This window comes from Primulina eburnea, chromosome 9 (genome assembly GCF_022965805.1).
Source record: "Primulina eburnea isolate SZY01 chromosome 9, ASM2296580v1, whole genome shotgun sequence".
Classification (NCBI taxonomy): domain Eukaryota; kingdom Viridiplantae; phylum Streptophyta; class Magnoliopsida; order Lamiales; family Gesneriaceae; genus Primulina; species Primulina eburnea.
Genome location: NC_133109.1, coordinates 21,964,022 through 21,982,211, shown reverse-complemented (window position 1 = coordinate 21,982,211; position 18,190 = coordinate 21,964,022). Strand labels below are relative to the sequence as shown.

The following is an 18,190-nucleotide window of genomic DNA, read 5'->3' as shown; positions in this document are numbered from 1 at the left end:
ATTTGAGTTATAAGCAATGAAGTTATTTATTTTATTTTTGAAGATATAATTATTATGAAGTCATATTAAAATAATTTGAATGAACATTAAACATTTTGTAATAAAATTAATTTAATAAATATATGAATTCATTGTACTCACTCAATTTTGTATTAATATGAATCAAACTTTAAAAAGATGGAAGCCTGTATGATTAGATTAATTTAATATCAATAAATTTGACTGTAGCACAAAATGTTAAATTCATGAGTAATAAATGAAAATAAAGTATAATTACCGCTCTGCAATAAAATGGCAGTATCCACCAAAGCCTGGTAGGATTACAACAAAATCTTGAAAGTGGCATTGCTTTCAGTTGAAAGCATTTATTATTGTTATTTTAATTGTCTTTCTCGTAGATTCATTGAGTGATAAAATCGGACATTCTTCTCAGTTTTGCTTGTTCAAATTTGAGCTATTCGCACAGTTTTCGCAAAGATTGCCATGCCGAAACCCGAAAATCCAAATCAGACCCGTCCCGACCCGGTCCTGGGATCCGGGGCCTTCGCCGACGTCGATGGAGGCGACTCACCGGGAGACCAGCATCATCAACAGGAGGGTGGCTTTCAATCGATGCCCATAATCGACGCGGTACCCATTTCGATGGTGGCTCCGGGGGATTTTTTGGCGGAGCCGACCCCCAAGGTGTCGAAGAGGCGAAATATGGAGGAAATGGCTAAGAAGCCCGAGTGGTTGCCCGAGGACTGGAGAATTGACTTGAGAGTTCGCACCTCGGGCGCCTCTACTGGACTAATTGACAGAGTATGGTTTCTTTTGCTTCCTATGTTTGTTGCTTTATGCTTCCATTAATGTTTTTTTTTTTCATTTCTACAAATTTAGGTTTCTGTCACTGCTGTATTTATTTATGTTTGTTGCGTGATACTTCCATTTTGATTTGTTTGTAATTTTGTACATTGTTTTTCATTTCTATAAATGTATGTTTCTTTTACTGCTATATTGTGGGCTCTGATCCAGAATGTGATCAGACAGACTATGGCTATATTGAACTGATGGGAAACATATAAGTTTCTGGAATGCCCACAAATTTGCCAAGTTTAAATAATAAGCTTGTTCGATCTTGAGATTTGTGTGTTACCGAGTTTGTTCAAGTTCGGGATATAGTCAGTTTAAACAAGAATTCGTTGACTTGAACATAGGCATGCTTAAGGGTTTTCCGGTTCCGGTGCCAGAGGTCCGGACCGTCTGAAAAAACAGGTTCCGGTTCGTAGGTAAAAATTTGGAGCCAATTCGAACTAGAACTCCAATTCGGTATCATCGGACAGGTTTCGTGCCCACATTTATGAAATTGTGTGGCTTAGCTGCTGAAGCTCAGATGACGGGCGCTGAGGCGCCTCTCCTCTTGATGCATGGACGCTTAGGTGCGCAAAGGTAGGCACTTAGGCGCCTATTCTTCGAATTTAATATTCTTATGACAACGAAAACTTGATGCATAGGCGCAGCTGCTTTGAATTTAAGGTTTTTTTTAGATTTTTCGAATATTAAAGAATACTATATTAAAAATTGCAAACAAAATCAAAAAAATAAATATTCATTTACTGAAATTTCAACTTAGAAATAACGTTTCAACTTTTAGCTAAAAAAATTACATCTCAATTTTCATCATTATTAATTAAAACAATTCTAGAATATTCTTCTTCCACTTCATAGTATGAACTCGCAAATTCATTGACGTCGTATTCTTTTTCGGCGTTAAACCAATCTTGTAGTAAGAGAAGTATGGTAAGCGACTCTGAACAAAGATTACATCTATGATCTCCAATTAATCGGCCGCTGCATGTTGAGGAGGCCGACTCAGATGCTACGCTTGCAATTGATAATAAGATTATATTTGTCGTGAATTTTCTTTCCACCATTGTAAAACATCGAAGGTATCTTTTATTTGAAAATTCTGATTCAAAAATAATTGTAGTTAATTTGATGAGCTTGTGGACACTATTTTTCTTTTATATTTCTGGCGTCCTAAAGTTCATAGAAAGTAAATTCCGTTTGATTTCTCAACCGAACATTCTTTCAACTCTGGCTCTTTCTCCGATCCTTGTTCACTGGAATACAATTGAAACATTTTTTGAAGAGATTGCATCGCTGTCGTCATCTGATCGTCAACACTCTTCTTCTTGAATTTACCATAATATTCAAATAATATATCTAATGACCCCATGACAACCTGGGTTTAGTAAAGTTATTAGAGAACACACATGATTACCTCCATATTTTTAAAATTTTTCTTCCATGCTTAATACAAATTGTAACAAAATCTCATAATCTCTATGTTCAACAAATTTATAAAATATATTAAAAATAAGAGGAATTAAAAAGAGAGATTGGTAGGGCATCTTTAAATATTTCTAATAAAGCAATACATTTAGTAATAAGATCCCAATAATTATCTTCAGGTCGAACAGAAGATGCAACAATAGAATTATAAAACGAATTGAGCAAATCTTTATATGATAATATTGTATTAAGCAAATGATAAAAAGAATTCCAACGGGTTTCAACGATAGTAGGAAACATTTTATGTTTAACATCAATACTTTCACATAAATGTTTAAATTATATATCATATCATTTTGACGCATTAATTTACGAAACCATCTTTAACACATGAATTAATTATTTGAAATGCGCATCTAACATGAAATATTACAACATTTAACATCGGTTTGAGAATGGTCTTTTATTATCTTATCTCAACATTATTTTTTGATGCATTGCCTAATGTCAAAGTGAGTAACTAACTCTGCACTTAATTTTTGAAAGATGATTAACTAATGATTTTTTATATTCCTTATAAGTTTCAAGACATTATTTTCCTAATTGTCTAGAAAAATTAAGAAAACATTGTTGGATAGTGGTGGTAAATTCAACAAAATCATCATGCTCACAAATAGGAAAAAGTAGTTACATCTAACCACAAATGTAACAAGAGCTCTACGAGAAACTTCAGTGGTTGTTACGAAATTTGATCTAGTTCTAGGATATATTTGTTTTTGGGTTGGTTGTCTATTGTAAAGTTTGTTCATCAAAATTATGTTCAATAACCAAGTGTTTTTTGAATGTCATTGCCGAACCACCCGTTTTATATGCATAAGAATTTTTGCATAGTTTAAAAATTGCAACAAAATCATTGTTTGTTTTTGTTGGATTTCTAAATGATCCCAAATTTTGCTTCATTTTGCACGGCTAGACGCCCTAATCTTGACCATGGAGGCTGCACCAATCGAACCAATTGCATCTCCAATGCCCCCTTCATCGCCGGCCAAATATTCTCTGTCTTTGCCATCAAAATCGTCCCCAACATAATTCTCGAAGTTCAAATTTTCTTCAAACTCGAGAATCTTGTTAACATTAGCACCACTTCTATGAGCACTACCACCACCACTGGTTGAAGAAGAGGTCATCACAAAAGATAGCAAATGATTTGTAGTATACAAAGAAAATAAATTATTTGGTGGAAAAAAGGTTAAATAAATTTGGAGAGACAATTGAATTGAATTGAATAATTTTAGTAAATTTTATAAAATTGCAAGAATGGTTACAAGTTAGAATTTAGAAATAAGATAGTTGAAACATCCGTTCCCCCCTTTCCTTCAACTCTGGCTCTTTCTCCAACGGCTCTTATTACAGCCCTTGGGCCCAATGGCTAAACAGTCGTTCCCCACTTCCCTTTTTTTAATCTTTTTAAGTGAACCGGTTCTTCCTAACCGGTTCTTATCAGAGCGGTTCCGGTTCGTTTTCGGATTTAAAGTGAGGCCCGGGGCCGAAGAGGGCGGGGGGTGATCGCCGGTGCCATCAGTTGCACGGACAATGAGTGGCTCCTAGCAGGCTTCTAGGTGGAGGGAACATGAATGAACCGACACACACGGGAATGAGAGGGATTCCGAGACTGTTCAATGTAATGGACTGCACAGTTGAAGAGGGCTTAAATGATTTGATTTGTACTACTCATATCACGAAGGTGCATCTTCTTTTCGGTAGCTCATCACATAAAAACTTCCAAAGTTAAGCGTGCTTGACTTGGGGCAATTTTGGGATGGGTGACCTCCTGAGAAGTTTCCCAGGGTGCGTGTGAGTGAGGACATAAGCACGTTGGAAAGACCCGTCTTGATACAGTGAGGACAGTCGTCAAATCTGGGATGTTACAGGTCATGCAATTTTTGTACGCATAGGTCACCCTTTTTTGCAGCCTCTATTGTTTATGTAAGCGGCAGTAAACGGTGCCTATTTTAAATTTTGTCTCGATACCAAATTTTTAGGAATAAGTAAATAAAATATTAATTGTCAGACCAAATCTTTTGTAGACTAAATAATAAATATGTGCAATACATATCCAAATAATTTGTCCTTGTAAAGGCTCAAAATTAATGAGTTGTTACTATTTGTCACGGACCCAACAGCTCAGAATCAGGCCAACTCGTTGGCCATATACCAGCCCAGCAAGGATCCCAATCCATCGGACAAAGTGGAAGTTATTTACAATAGATACATACGCTTGGGAAATTCAATAACTCAACCACCAAAGTCTAGGATTCTAGTTTTTTCCCTCTCTTTGAATAGATTTTATCAAATTTTGTTTATCTACAGTAAAATAGTTATCTGTCTTTATTTTGAATGATTTCTTTCTATAGGTTAACAAATTTGAATTCTTTCTTTAATTTGAATGAAGGAAATCTAACGTATTTATTGAAGGATATTTATTTAAGGAATTCTTGAATTCAATTTTATCTTGGCATTCTTACAAAAATATATTGACTACGAGATCGCGAGGTTCTCTCCAATGACCCTCAATTACATATTTACAATATGTCATAAAGGCCGAAATCAAATAAGCAAAAAGGAGATCACGACTTTGCAGCTCAAGTTGTTCAACCACGTACAAGATCCATAACTCAATCCGTTTCTAGGGGATGTAGCATATTGGCATCAGAGACTAGTTTTACTGGTGCATCGCAAGAATTTCAGCTGGAATTTGAGGCTTTCTTATAGCTATTCAGGGATAACAAGGGTTCCGAGCTCACGCAACCTAGCAGAACGCCGCCACCATTAACTGGGTGAACAACTACCACTATTAACTTTCACTCTCAGCCACTAGCCACACAGGCAATCACGAGAGCCACCTCAGAGCCGCACAGGCAATCACAATTCACGAGAGCCACATTAGAGCCGCACCAGACCAGAACACCATTCCAGGCGCAATTGCGAGTCAAGGAGCTTCAGGGATGCTTATTTGTACGTCCCTAAATTCTCTAAGATCGATGTCCTATGCTACAATGGCCAAACCAATCCATTAGGTTGGCTCAGTTCCGCTAATGCATTCTGGAGGAAGAGTAAGTGGGCCTTGCCTCGCTTGGGGTGGGGGGGCGCTGAACGCTCAACTTTGGTTTTAATGTTCGAACATGATCGTCCACATCTTTCTCCGGCAGAATTCACAAATTATTGCAGTGTGCATTTCAGGCCTCAAATTCGCAGCAACGAGTCGGTGGATTTGGTTAAACTACGTCACAAGGCTCCATCGTAGACTAACATTGGCACGAGCCAAGGATCTTACCAGCTCGTAGGAAGTTCAAATATTCTTTAGTGGGTTGTAAGAACATATTATGGTGGAAGTTGGCCATCAACTATTATGATGAGCCTTGCTAGATTGTATGAACGGTGTTGACGGCACGGAGGCTAGATCGAACCCCACCCACTTGGAGGCTAGATCGAACCCCACCCACTTGGATGCTAGATCGAACCTAGCCACTCGGCGTATCTCACCACCACCTTGAACCCCATTGGTTAAAAAATTATCTCACGTTGAAATAGAAGAAAGATGCTTACACAGATTATGTTTTAACTGTGATGAGGTTTTTACATGCCCCGTTACAAGTGCAAATGGTTATTTAAGCTTAGAAGAGAGCGGATGAGGCCAGCCAATCCACTTTAGACAAAGGAAAATTTAAATGCTCTCGAAATTTCTACACATGTGCCTAATGGAACACGATGGGTACAAACAATGCAAGTTTTTGGGTTTATTCAACAGACTTATCTCCCAATTCTTATTGATTCGAGGACCACTCATTGTGTAGATACTTCGTTGGCCGCACGATTGAGACTTCACGTGCACCCATGAATGGCTTTAAGCGTTATCGTCATCAATGGCTGATGTTTTCGTTGCTATGGGGTCTGCCGAGACGTGCTACTGAGCTTGGAAGGTCAAGTATTTTGTGTGGAATTTTTTATTATCTACCTTTGGAGTTTGATGCGGTTTTAGGCTTGAATTGGCTCAAAATCATGGACACTATACATTGGGATTTCACTGTGATGATCATGAAATTCTTCAGAAATGGCACTGTCATTGAAGTATATGGCCTTGCTTCATTCATGTACTACATGAATCTGACATACTCACAGATTACAACAACTTCTTGATTGCTTCGCAAATATTTTTGAGGAGCCCATATACCTTTTTCATAGCACGGCTACTATGCCATAAAGATTATTTTGGGGCAGGGAAAAATCCAATTCGGCGAATTTGTCCTCTTGGTTCGATAGTCAGATGCAAATGTGGCCAATTTGTGTTGATTATCGCGCACTCAATGCAAAAACTATAAAAGATAAGTGTTCAATTCCCGTCATTGATGAATTACACGGGGCTATATACTTCTCGAAATTAGATCTCCGTGCCAGCTACCACCAAATTATAATGGACCCGGAAAGCGTCCCCTAAATGACATTATGCACTCATCATGGTCGCTTTGAATTTCTAGTCATGCCTTTCGGACTCAAGAACACACCTTCCACTTTTCAAGCTCTCAGGAGTTCTATTTTTAGGGAATATTTATGCTTTGTATTGGTCTCCATCGACGATATATTAATCTGTAGTGATTCATGGCAAATCCATTTACATCACTTGAAGCTGGTGTTCTCGGTCTTATAAAAACTATATTTGAAGCGTTATAATGCTTCTTGGTTCAGCAAATATGGCCTATCTCGTCCGCATATTTCTCATTAAGGGGTCAACGTGGATGAAGACAAGATCACAACTGTCAAATGATGGCCCTTGCCCACCACAGTTCGAGCTCTTAAAGGGGTTTTTAGGAAAGATACTGGCAGATTTGAAGCAGCATTTATACTAGGCTCAGAACTGCATGATAAAGGGGTATGATGCTAACCATCGTGACATCAGTTTCAATGTTGAAGAATTTTTTTGATTGAAATTGCAGCCATGCCGTCAAATTGGTGTGGCCGCTCGACCAAACAAGAAATTGGGAGCTCTTTACTTTGGGCCATTCCAGATCGTAGCCCAGATTGGACCTACTATGTGTAAATTGGGGCCCCACGGACTCTTGCACTAATCCAATTTTCCATGTATCATGCTGGAAGAATTACAAAGGAGATCCCCCTACTACCACCATTACCAACGATACATCAAGAATTTTTCCATCCCATTCCACGAGCAGTGCTGGAGCAGAGATCGGGTAAGGGGCGGATAGAGCTTTTGGTGCATTGGTAAGGGTTATCTCCAGCTGAATCATCTTGGTAAGATGCAGTGACTTTATCAACTGAGTATCCCGAGTTCGTGTTTGAGGACAAACCCGATTCTTCAAAGGATGGTGATGTCACGAACCCGACAACTCAGCATGAGGTCAAGTCATCGGCCACAACCCATTGGCCAAAGAGGAAGTTATTAGAAAAGATACACACATGGGAAATTCAAGAACTTAGACGCCAAAGTCTAGGATTATGGTTAATTACCTGTCTTTGAATAAATGATTCGGATATCATGTTTCCTCACAATAAGCTAGGTTATCGTTCTCTATTTTGAATGATTTCTTTCTATAGATTAGCAGATTTGGAATTATTTCTTTAACGACATGAGGGACAATCTATTGTATTTACTGGAGGGATAATTGAATAAGCTTCCAGTTTCGAATTCTTACAAAAATATATTGAATATGAGATCTTAAGGTTCTCTCCAATGAGCCTTGGTCACATATTCACAAAATAGATCGACAAGGCCGAAGATCAAATAAGCAAAAAGGAGATCGTGATTTGTTCAACCATCGAACATTTTTTCATACTCAAAATCAATGTCATATTCTTCTTCTTTATCCGATACAATTGATTGAAAAATCTATTGAACATTTAAAAAAATTAATTTAAAAAATCTATATATCAAATTAGGCGGTCTCCTAGGCAGCGTAGGCGCCTGATTTTTTTAAAAGCGCTCAGAGGCATCGCTTTTCTACAAAATTGGTCCCCGCCACTGGTCGCCCAACGCCTAGGCGGAGCCTTTTAAAACACTGCTCGATCCGAAGCTCGAAACTTTTAAATTTTTTGCTCGGGTTCCAATTTGGCTTGAAATGTTTAAATCTATTCGCAAGCTATTCGATCTTTTGCTCGAATATTAAGGTTCGAGAATGAAGGTTTGAAAGCTCTAAATGTATATGTATTTAATATATAATTATATTATATTAATAAATTATTAAAGTTCGCGAGCATCTTGCGAACTATCGAACTAAATAATTTTAGTTCGAGTTCGGCTCCAAAAAAAGTTTGAGCATATTCGAGTTTGACTCAATTTTGAGAAGTTCGAATACGAATCAAATATTTATTGAGTCAGCTCGAAAAGCTCACGAATCTGCTCGTTTTGTTTACATCCTAGTTGTGACTCAGAAATTTCCAGATATGATTATTCAATGATAGATGTTGGGTTGTTGACCATGTTCTTGGACTAGCTTATATATTATCATTGATCATAGAAATCTTAAAATTATATCGATGGTTTTACCCTGGATTGTGCCTGCAAAATTTTTTCTTTTTTCGGGTGGGGAATTTACATTAATATTCGAAATCACCCAAGAACTTTTTGCTTTAATTTTCATTTTTTGGACGTTGAGACATTTTTATTTAGGTATTTAAGATAGAAGTTCAAAACCTGCTACTATTAAATAATTAGTATTTATATCTGTCACACATGCAATGATTTTTGCCATGTTGCTTGTAGTTGATTTTAAGTTATATCACACAGTTAATCTTGTGATTCTTGCCTAATCAATACAGATAGATTTTAAGTCATATCACACAGTTAATCTTGTGATTCTTGCTCTAATCAATACAGATAGGATTCACCATTAATTAACTGACCTGGAATATCGAAATCCTTGCACGCTAGGACCTCACAATACCTGCAGTCCCCCAGTGGCTTGAATAAATTATTTTTTAACGTAACAGCAAGAACTTTATTTCTTGGATCTTCTTGACAGCCTCTTCTCCTTCACTTCCCCTAATCACAGTGTTGGGCCATCTAGTCCATCTGAGAATCTGAACCATCTTTAAATAATGTCACTTTTGCGAACTCCTTATGCCAGAAGAGGAACAAATATTAATCCTGTTTTTTTTTAGTATTGTTGGTAACTTCAAGTAAAACCCGGAAGAGTCTAGAGATGGAGTTTCAGTGATGTACCTAGCAGGCTAGCACACCTCATTGACCTCTCTCAATGAGGATAAGTTCCACATATCCGTGGAGCAAACAACAGCTAGATATCTGTTGAAGCAGCCTGCCACAGGACCAAAATCTCCTTTATTCTTAGCTTATCAGATGAGCATTCCACATTGGTTGTCCAATGGCTGGAGAATCAGATTGAAAGTCTGGTCCTCCAGTGAAACAGCTGAAGTGGTGATAAAGCAATTTCCCTCAGTTTTTCGTCCACAAAAGATGTAAATATGTTTCATCTTTTTGCAGTTAAAATATATATTAAATTAAATATTTATAGTCTGGTATTTACTCCATATTTTTCATCTATGCACTTAAAGTAGTATTTGTATAAATACTGTTTGCATTTATGTTTCTTATTTCTTCATTAGATAGATTTAAAAAAGCATAAAATGATTTTTGTGTGGTAGAACATTTTATCCCTGATGAAGAATGTTATGAGCACGGGTAAAGGATCGGGTTATGGGTCGGTGAAGAGGTTGATCGTTTAACTCTAAGATTTGTTTGTGGCTTTTTCTACCTTGTCTACCTATTTTTTTGGATGTTCGAGTCTCGTTTGAGAGAACCTCGCGATCTCAATATTAGCTATATTTTTTTTGAGAAAAGCTGAATGTTCTCTTTCTTTCATCAGCAACCCTTTAAATACAAGATAAGCATTAAATTGGCATCCAAGAAATATGCCCATTATTCCCCTATTTAAGCTCGAGATTCTAGCACTTATTAAGGTAAAGTAAATAAAAATCCAATCAATCTCATTCCTTCTTTTCTAAACTTTCCAAGAGTAAACCTTTGATATAGCACATCCTTGATTTTTGCTGCTCGATTCTTGTTTGAGTTGGGCTGGGCCCCATGGATTGAGTCCCTGACATCTGCTCCCCCTTGGAAATCGTGGTTGTCCTCAAACACGAAAGAGGGAAAGCGAGCTGTGAGCATGGCAGCGTCTTCCCAAGAAGCTTCTGCAGGTGACAGGCCCTCCCAATGCACTAAGACTTCAGATTTGCCTTGGTTCGTGTGTGTCCCGTACTGCCATTGGTGAAGGATGAAATGCTTCCAAGGGAGGGGGAGGAAGTACTGGGTTGGAGAAAGAACCTCCTTTAAACTTCTTTAAGGATGAGACATGAAAAATTGGGTGGGTCCTCGAGTTCTCTGGAAGGTGTAGCTTGTAAGCCACTTGCCCTACTTTGGCTAACACCTTAAATGGACCGTAGTAGCGAGGAGAAAGCTTTGCATTGCCTCTGGATGCTAAGCTTTGTTGTCAATAGGTTGGAAGCTTGAGAAGTACCAAATCCCTTTCCTTGAACTCCACATCCCTGTGTTTCTTGTCATATGCAGCTTCATAACATTCTGAGCTTGTAACAAGCGATCACGAGCTTGGCGTAACAGTTGGTCACGCTGTTTCAGTGCGTGATCCACGGCCTCCAGACGTGCCTGGCCGGGGAAATAAGACAGAAGGCTTGGTGGTTGATGACCATAAACGTTCTCTAAAGGGGTGGCCTTAAGAGCTATGTGAAAGCTTTTGTTATAGCAAAATTCTGCCCAAGCTAGCCATTCAAACCATTTCTTCGGTTGATCACTTGTAAAGCACCTCAAATACATTTCTAGGATTCGATTTATCGCCTCGATTTGTCCGTCGGATTGGGGATGATAAGCTGAGCTTAAACACAATTTGGTGCCATTCAGATGAAAGAGTTCCTTCCAAAAGAGCTCGTGAAGGTTAGGTCTCGATTGCTTACTGTTGTTTCGGGTAGCTCATGTAGCTTGAAGATGTTGTCGAAAAAGAATTTGGCGACTGAAACTGCGTTGTAAGGATGGGCTAAGCCAATGAAGTGAGCATATTTAGAAAAGCGATCGACAACCACGAAAATTACAGTCTTCCCTTGTGAGGTAGGCAACCCTTCGATGAAATCCATTGAGATGTCGGCCCAAATGTGGTAAGGGATGGGCAGAGTTTGTAGGAGTCCAGCTGGCTTCATTGCTTCCGTTTTGTTGTGTTGGCATGTGGAACAATTGGACACTACTGCTTGGACTTGACGTTTCATCCCTGGCCAATAAAAATCTCGTCCCATGCGGAGGAGAGTGCGCTGGTAGCCTTCATGACAGCGTTCATATACCATTGCAATAATAGGAGGAGTTAATGGTGATTGTGGAGGAAGGTAGATTTTGGATTTAAACCATAAAATGTCGTTTTTAACTTCCCATGGTCCGAAAGCCTCTCCATTGTGAACCTCTCGAATTATGCATGGTACTTCTGGTGTGTTAGAGTGTGCTTCTCTGATGGCTGCCAGAAAATCCCACTGTGGTTTCGATATGGCCATCAAAAAGCCCTCCTCCTCGCCTAGGCGTGAAAGTGCGTCCGCCACGACATTTGATTTTCCTGCCCGATATTCCACCTTAAAGTCATAACCAATTAATTTGCTTATCCCTTGTTGTTGTGGAGAGGTTGAGATACGTTGTTCGAGCAAAAATTTGAGACTATAATGATCCGTACGAACGATGAAAGAGTTTCTCCAAAAGTAAGACTGCCAGTAGATGCACGGCTTTGATGAGTCCAATGAGTTCCTTTTCATAGGCTGGTAGTTTCCTATGGCGGAGGGCGAGTGCGCTGCTGAAGAATGCAATGGGGCGCCCTTGCTGTTGAAGTACAGCCCCTCTTCCTGTTTCTGATGCATCACACTCCACGATGAAAGGTATGGAAAAATCGGGAAGAGCAAGGACGAGTGTAGAAGTGAGCACTTTCTTCAATGTTTCAAAGGCATGCAGGCTACCGACTTTCCATGAAAAGCCTTGTTTGCACAACATATTGGTTAAGGGGGCAACAATAACTCTATAGTTTTGCACAAATTTGCGGTAGTACCCTGTTAGTCCGAGGAATCCCCGGAGTGCCTTTAGAGTCATGGGTTGTGGCCAGTGTTGAATGGCTGCTATTTTATTTTCATCCGCACTCAGCCCCTTCCGTGAAACCACATGTCCTAAGTAAGCAACATGTCTTTGAGCAAAGTAACATTTGGATTTATCAAGGAATAAGTGTTGTTGTTGCAGGATCGTGAAGACCGTACGAAGATGGCAAATGTGATCTTCCCAGATTGCGCTGTAAACGAGGATGTCATGTCATCAAAGAAAACCAAAACAAATTTCCGTAAAATGCCGTCGAAAATTGAATTAATTAAAGCTTGAAAAGTAAAAGCGCATTAGTGAGGTCAAAGGGTGTCACCATAAACTCAAAGTGGCTGTGGTGGGTGCGAAAGGCCGTCATGTAGATGCTACTGGGGTCCATCAAAATTTGATGGTACCCGGATCGCAAGTCTAATTTTGAAAAATATTCAGCGCCGTGTAATTCTTCCAATAATTCGTCGATAACCGAAATGGAGAACTTGTCCTTTACTATTTTTGCGTTCAAGGCACGATAGTCGATACAAAAGCGCCAAGTGTCATCTGATTTTTTGACTAACAATACGGGTGAGGAGAAGTGGATGAGCTGGGTCTAATAATTCCTCTTTGTAGCATCTCATCACATTGCTTCTCAATTTCATCTTTTTGCATATGAGGATATCGATAAGGTCTAACAACAATGGGGTTGGTACCTTGTTCCAGTAGGATTTTATGGCTGAATCCTCTCGAGGGTGGGAGTCCTTCAGGTTCCTCGAACAGGCTGTTGTAGGTTTCCAGAAGGTGTTGTAACTGTGTCAGGGGTGCCTCCTCTAGTATAGTTGCCGAGAGGTTTCGGTGTGACGGAATGTAGGATGAGTTTCCGTGCCACGTAACCAGCATGCCTTCTCTTACAAACTGCGTCCGCATTTTTTACAAAATCCCACGTGATACTTCCTAAGAGCGGAGCCAATTTACTCCTATGACAGCACCAAATTCTCTAGTGTGAGGAAGTAAAAATCAACATGGAAGATGTACATTTCCAGTTGAATCTGAACAGCCGAACACAACCCCGAACATGGTAGACTCTTCCCGTTTGCGACCTTCACAGATATGTCTCCTTGTTGCGATATTTCAAGGTTTAATTGTGAGACCAAATTGGAGTCTAAGAAACAGTACGTGCTGCCGGAATCAATAAGGACACGGAGATGTATCGAATGGATGTACCCTATTAATTGCATAGTCTGGGCGTTACTGATTCTCGTAATGGCGTGAAGAAAGATGCCTGGATCAGTCTTGATTAATTGTGTCAACTTCATCTTCTGGGTCGCTGTTCTCGACCACTTCTAGACGAAACAACCGTTTGCAACGATGTTCTGGAACGAATAGTTCATCACAGTTAAAGCACAACCCTCTTGAGCGTCGTTCCTCCATCTCCGATCTGCTCAATTGCCTCGTGATCGATGGTCGTGTGTTTGTTGGGATGTTACATCTTTTTGGATAATTGGGTTCTTGTCGTAGGCTTCCTATGCGTCTTTCGTACAAACGGGCCAGGCCCATAGCAGTTGTTAAATCTTTTGGGTGGTGAATGTCTACCTCAATCGCGATGTGTTCTTGTAGGCCGCTAATGAAAATTTCCACTTCTTGCTCGCTTGTGATGGAGGAAGCTCGTGCAGAAAGTTGCTCAAATTAATGTTGGTATTCTCCCACCGTGCCTATTTGTCGCAATTTCGATAGTTCTCCCAGTTTGTTGGTGCGAATCGGTGGTCCGAACCTCACGTGGCAGTGCTGTGGGAAAAACTCCCATGTAAGATCGGATTGATCTCGCTCAAGTTTTAAGAACCACAGTTGAGCGTCTCCTTCAAGATGAAAAGACGCGAGCCCCACACGCTGATCTTCGAGTGTGCGTTGATGGCAGAAAAAATGTTCACATCGGCTTATCCAACTAATGGGGTCGATTGACCCATCATATGTCGGGAAATCCATCCTGGAATATTTGGGAATGAATTGATTCGAGTTCCCCAACTCATTGGATTTCCGCTGATCTCCTTGTCTGTGAATCAGATGCTCCGCTGCTATCCTCACTGTCCTTGCTGGTTTTTGATACTTGAGCAACTAATTCTTCAAGCCTTTTGTGTAGATCTTGCTGGTTGCGTTCTTGTTCATCTTGTCTGCATGCTTGGTCTTCTCTTTCGGATTTGAACGGGTTGAAAAGGGTCGTAAGTTGCTGGTGGATTGCCTGCAAATCGCCCATAACTATTGGATCTGATACCAACTTGTTATGAGCACGGGTAAAGGATCAGGGTTATGGGTTGGTGAAGAGGTTGATCGTTTAACTCTGAGATTTGTTTGTGGCTTTTTCTACCTTGCCTACCTGTTTTTTTTTTGATGTTCGAGGCTCGTTTGAGAGAACCTCGCGATCTCAATATTAGCTATATTTTTTTGAGAAAAGCTGAATGTCCTCTTTCTTTCATCAGCAAGCCTTTAAATACAAGATAAGCATTAAATTGGCATCCAAGAAATATGCCCATTATTCCCCTATCTAAGCTCGAGATTCTAGCACATATTCAAGAAAAGTAAATAAAAATCCAATCAATCTCATTCTAAACTTTCCATGAGTAAACCTTTGATATAGCACATCTTTTATTTTTTCTGCTCGATTCTTGTTTGAGTTGGGCTGGGCTCCATGGATTGAGTCCCTGACAAAGAACATGTGTTCCCCTTCTGCAAAGTTGTTTCCACTTATATTTTGAAAACCAAAAATGTATTATTTCTTATTGAACGTTTTTTTTTTACATTTTTACTAGATATTTATACTGAAGGTTCAAATCATATGTTACAGTTCTTGAGACAATTGAGGATTTTGGTTTATGTTAGATAAAAGACTTGGATGGTCCTGCTATCCACTGCCTTACGTAAGTTTATTTCGCTAATTTGGAGTTCTAAGGTTGCTGTAAGTTGTATTCCTGTGCTTGTTACTGAGCAAGTGGGGAGTTTCCTGTGAGGTGTAGACCTACAAGTTTGTTTAGAGCACTATTTTGATTCTAAAGTTATGGTGAGGCTCGGTCACATTTATAGATGTGGAGATCTTTCTTTTTCCTTTATATTTCAGTTTTTAACATTTTTAATCAGCTGTTATTATGGTATATCAAACTTGATGTGTGAGAACCCACATTTTACAACGTAGTACTTTATTTGATGATAGAAATCAGCATTGCAATGGTCATGTCTTCTCAAATGTTTTGCTGGAAAACCAGTTCTAATATAACAGGGTTTTGTTGACAATTATGTTGAAACATACACAAGACTAAGGTGTTTGTGGCATTGGCAGATTTTGTTTCGTAAGACATTGCCTGCAAGAAATATCATAGCGTTAACCATTTTAGATCTGCTATGCTGTATTTCAGTCAATGATTTTTCTCTCTTTTGTTCATGGTGCAATATGATCTGTTCAGTAGTTATGAATGATGGTGTGTGTTGATCCATATCATTGTACTTCTTTAAACTGCTACTTTATGTAGTTTAAGATAAGTGCTTGTCATGTTGAGGGCCCTTTCTGCTCTATATTTCTTATGCATGTATTCACAATTAGTGTATTTCATATCAAGTACCTTTCGACATAAAGAGGATCCACCTGAATGGGGAGCAACTTTAAAATGAATAAAATGTCTTTTCATATTTGTTCAAGGCTGCCTCCTTTCCCCTCTCGAAATTATACCCATGGAGCTTATTACAGTGTGCAATTAGGTTAAATGTTCTAATCCGTTATGAGTGCAATTTTTAGTGCTATTAATTGCTAACACTTATTCATGATTTCTATGATACACTTTCTTTCGTGTTCCAATAATTTCAGTCTTTCTATATATTTCCACATATGTTTTTTTGTAGGCCATCCCTTTTCTTACGCATTTCTAAATGTATACTGTCAACTATATCCTTGGCTATTGGATGCCTAACATTCTTCATTTGCAGTACTTCTTTGATCCATCGGGGCGCAAATTTCGTTCTAAACATGAAGTGCTCCACTTTCTGGAAACCGGCAAGAAGCCTCTTAAGAGAAATGCCGATGATGTGGTGAGTGAAGTTTATTTTAATTTCACTTCTCACTTCACATTCCGCCCTTAAAATTTTCTACAAATTTGTTCTTGTCCCTGCTAAGTTTCGCAGCATGCTTTGTGTAACTCGGTTCATCTTACATCTCTTGCAGCCTTCCAGGAGCAAAAAATCGAAAGAGTCAAGCAGCATGCCGTTAGATATCCCCAACAACGTTCAAGCAAATTCGCCTCAGAAGACGTGAAATGTTGCTTGAACATAGCTAGGCTGTATCATTGTTGACTTTAACTGGGTTTTGACACATTATATATTTTTCCTGAATCAAATTCAAATATCTTCTTTTGGACAGCTTATAGGATGAATGCTTGTTTGAAATTTGTGGTCGTTACTCTTCAACTTTATATATGTTTGTGTACATGTTAGCTTAATCTCAGCATACCATACGGCAGAAGAACAAATCACACCCGGTCACCATTGAGTAGAAGAATAACTACAGAATACTACTAAGATTTCAGGCAATCTATAAAAAATGTGAGTTTGTAAGGTTCATTGATACAAATACACTTCCAGTCCCGATACAGCGTTTTCTAGAACATTCGCTAGCAGGAATTTTAGGTGATGAGGGGAGAAGAATTACATCCCTAGGTTTGGATCGTGGCAATCAAGGTTATGTTGAAAACATTCAGTAAATTGTGGAATCGCGAATCTAAAATATTTTCAGCAATAGTTGTCTGTGAAAGCTTCCATCTGACCAACATAATTTTATCTGTGTTTCAGTCATCACGACACGAATGAATATGAGGAGATTAAATAAATCATGTAAAATGTGAGACAGTAGGTCTATTTCATCACATGAAAGGGTAAAACCAATAGCCGTTAAAAGAATTAGGCAGCAAATAGTGGAAATTGAATTTCGTATTAAAATATAGTTCTAAATGTAAAGTGCAATAATCCACCGTACGATAGATTATGTCCACTTAGTTATCTATTAATACTCTTTGCACGCATATATATTAAATAGTTTGTGTAAAATAAATTAGAAAATAAAAATATTTTATTTAAAATAATTAGATACAAATCTATAAAATATGTTTGATGACTCTATTTTGCAATTAATTATATTTTTTGTTTATTAAAACATTAAATATAGTAAATAATGCGTAGAAAAAAATAAGGGCTAATTAAAGTAAAATCTGTCTGTCATTCTTTTTTTTTAAAAAAAATTCAGGCCTTATGAAATATAATTTGGGATGTATAGTTTTAACTCTAAAAAAATGAGATTTATGTTTTTACCCTTTAAAGTATTTACATAAATATATAAATCTACTTTCCTTTAACCAAATACGTCGACCAAAATAATTTACTCTTCTCATCAACCAAATCCATCGGCCCTCCCCCAAACAAATCCATATGCCCGACCTATCATCCTCCCTTCTTGGTTTCAAAAATGACGATTCAAGATCAAGCTCAGTAGTGTAAGTCGATTGTTACCCTTATGTTATAATAATTTTGAAAGTCAAGTTTCAATGTATATGAAATTCAATTTATAGAAAAATGATATTATGATTTTTTTCCCACATTTATCGTTTTTATCTATGATTTATGAATGTGAGATTGTTGTTGTTTAACTTACCTACTTATTTACAAGCCTTCTCAAGAAAATAGCATATCTATGTTTTGAAAAATATGAGTCTATTGTTGGTCACATGTCATGCATTTTATGTGTTTGATGAT

The 18,190-nt window shown here is 38.4% G+C and overlaps 1 protein-coding gene across 1 annotated transcript; it reads left to right on the top strand.

Moving 5' to 3' along the window:
- Nucleotides 1–280: 280 nt before the first annotated feature.
- Nucleotides 281–16,861, top strand: LOC140841348 (methyl-CpG-binding domain-containing protein 6-like). The gene is made up of 3 exons (XM_073208692.1): nt 281–801; nt 16,376–16,477; nt 16,611–16,861. Exons 1-3 carry the CDS (start codon nt 484–486, stop codon nt 16,698–16,700), a joined length of 510 nt encoding a protein of 169 aa, XP_073064793.1. The 5' UTR covers nt 281–483; the 3' UTR covers nt 16,701–16,861.
- Nucleotides 16,862–18,190: the final 1,329 nt, after the last annotated feature.

Bases quoted from the DNA above. Each gene is read 5' to 3' on its own strand.
- LOC140841348 (XM_073208692.1), top strand. From the start codon at position 484: ATGCCGAAACCCGAAAATCCAAATCAGACCCGTCCCGACCCGGTCCTG. The intron at 802-16,375 runs GTATGGTTTCTT...CTTCATTTGCAG, and splicing joins CTACTGGACTAATTGACAGA to TACTTCTTTGATCCATCGGG. The intron at 16,478-16,610 runs GTGAGTGAAGTT...CATCTCTTGCAG, and splicing joins AGAGAAATGCCGATGATGTG to CCTTCCAGGAGCAAAAAATC.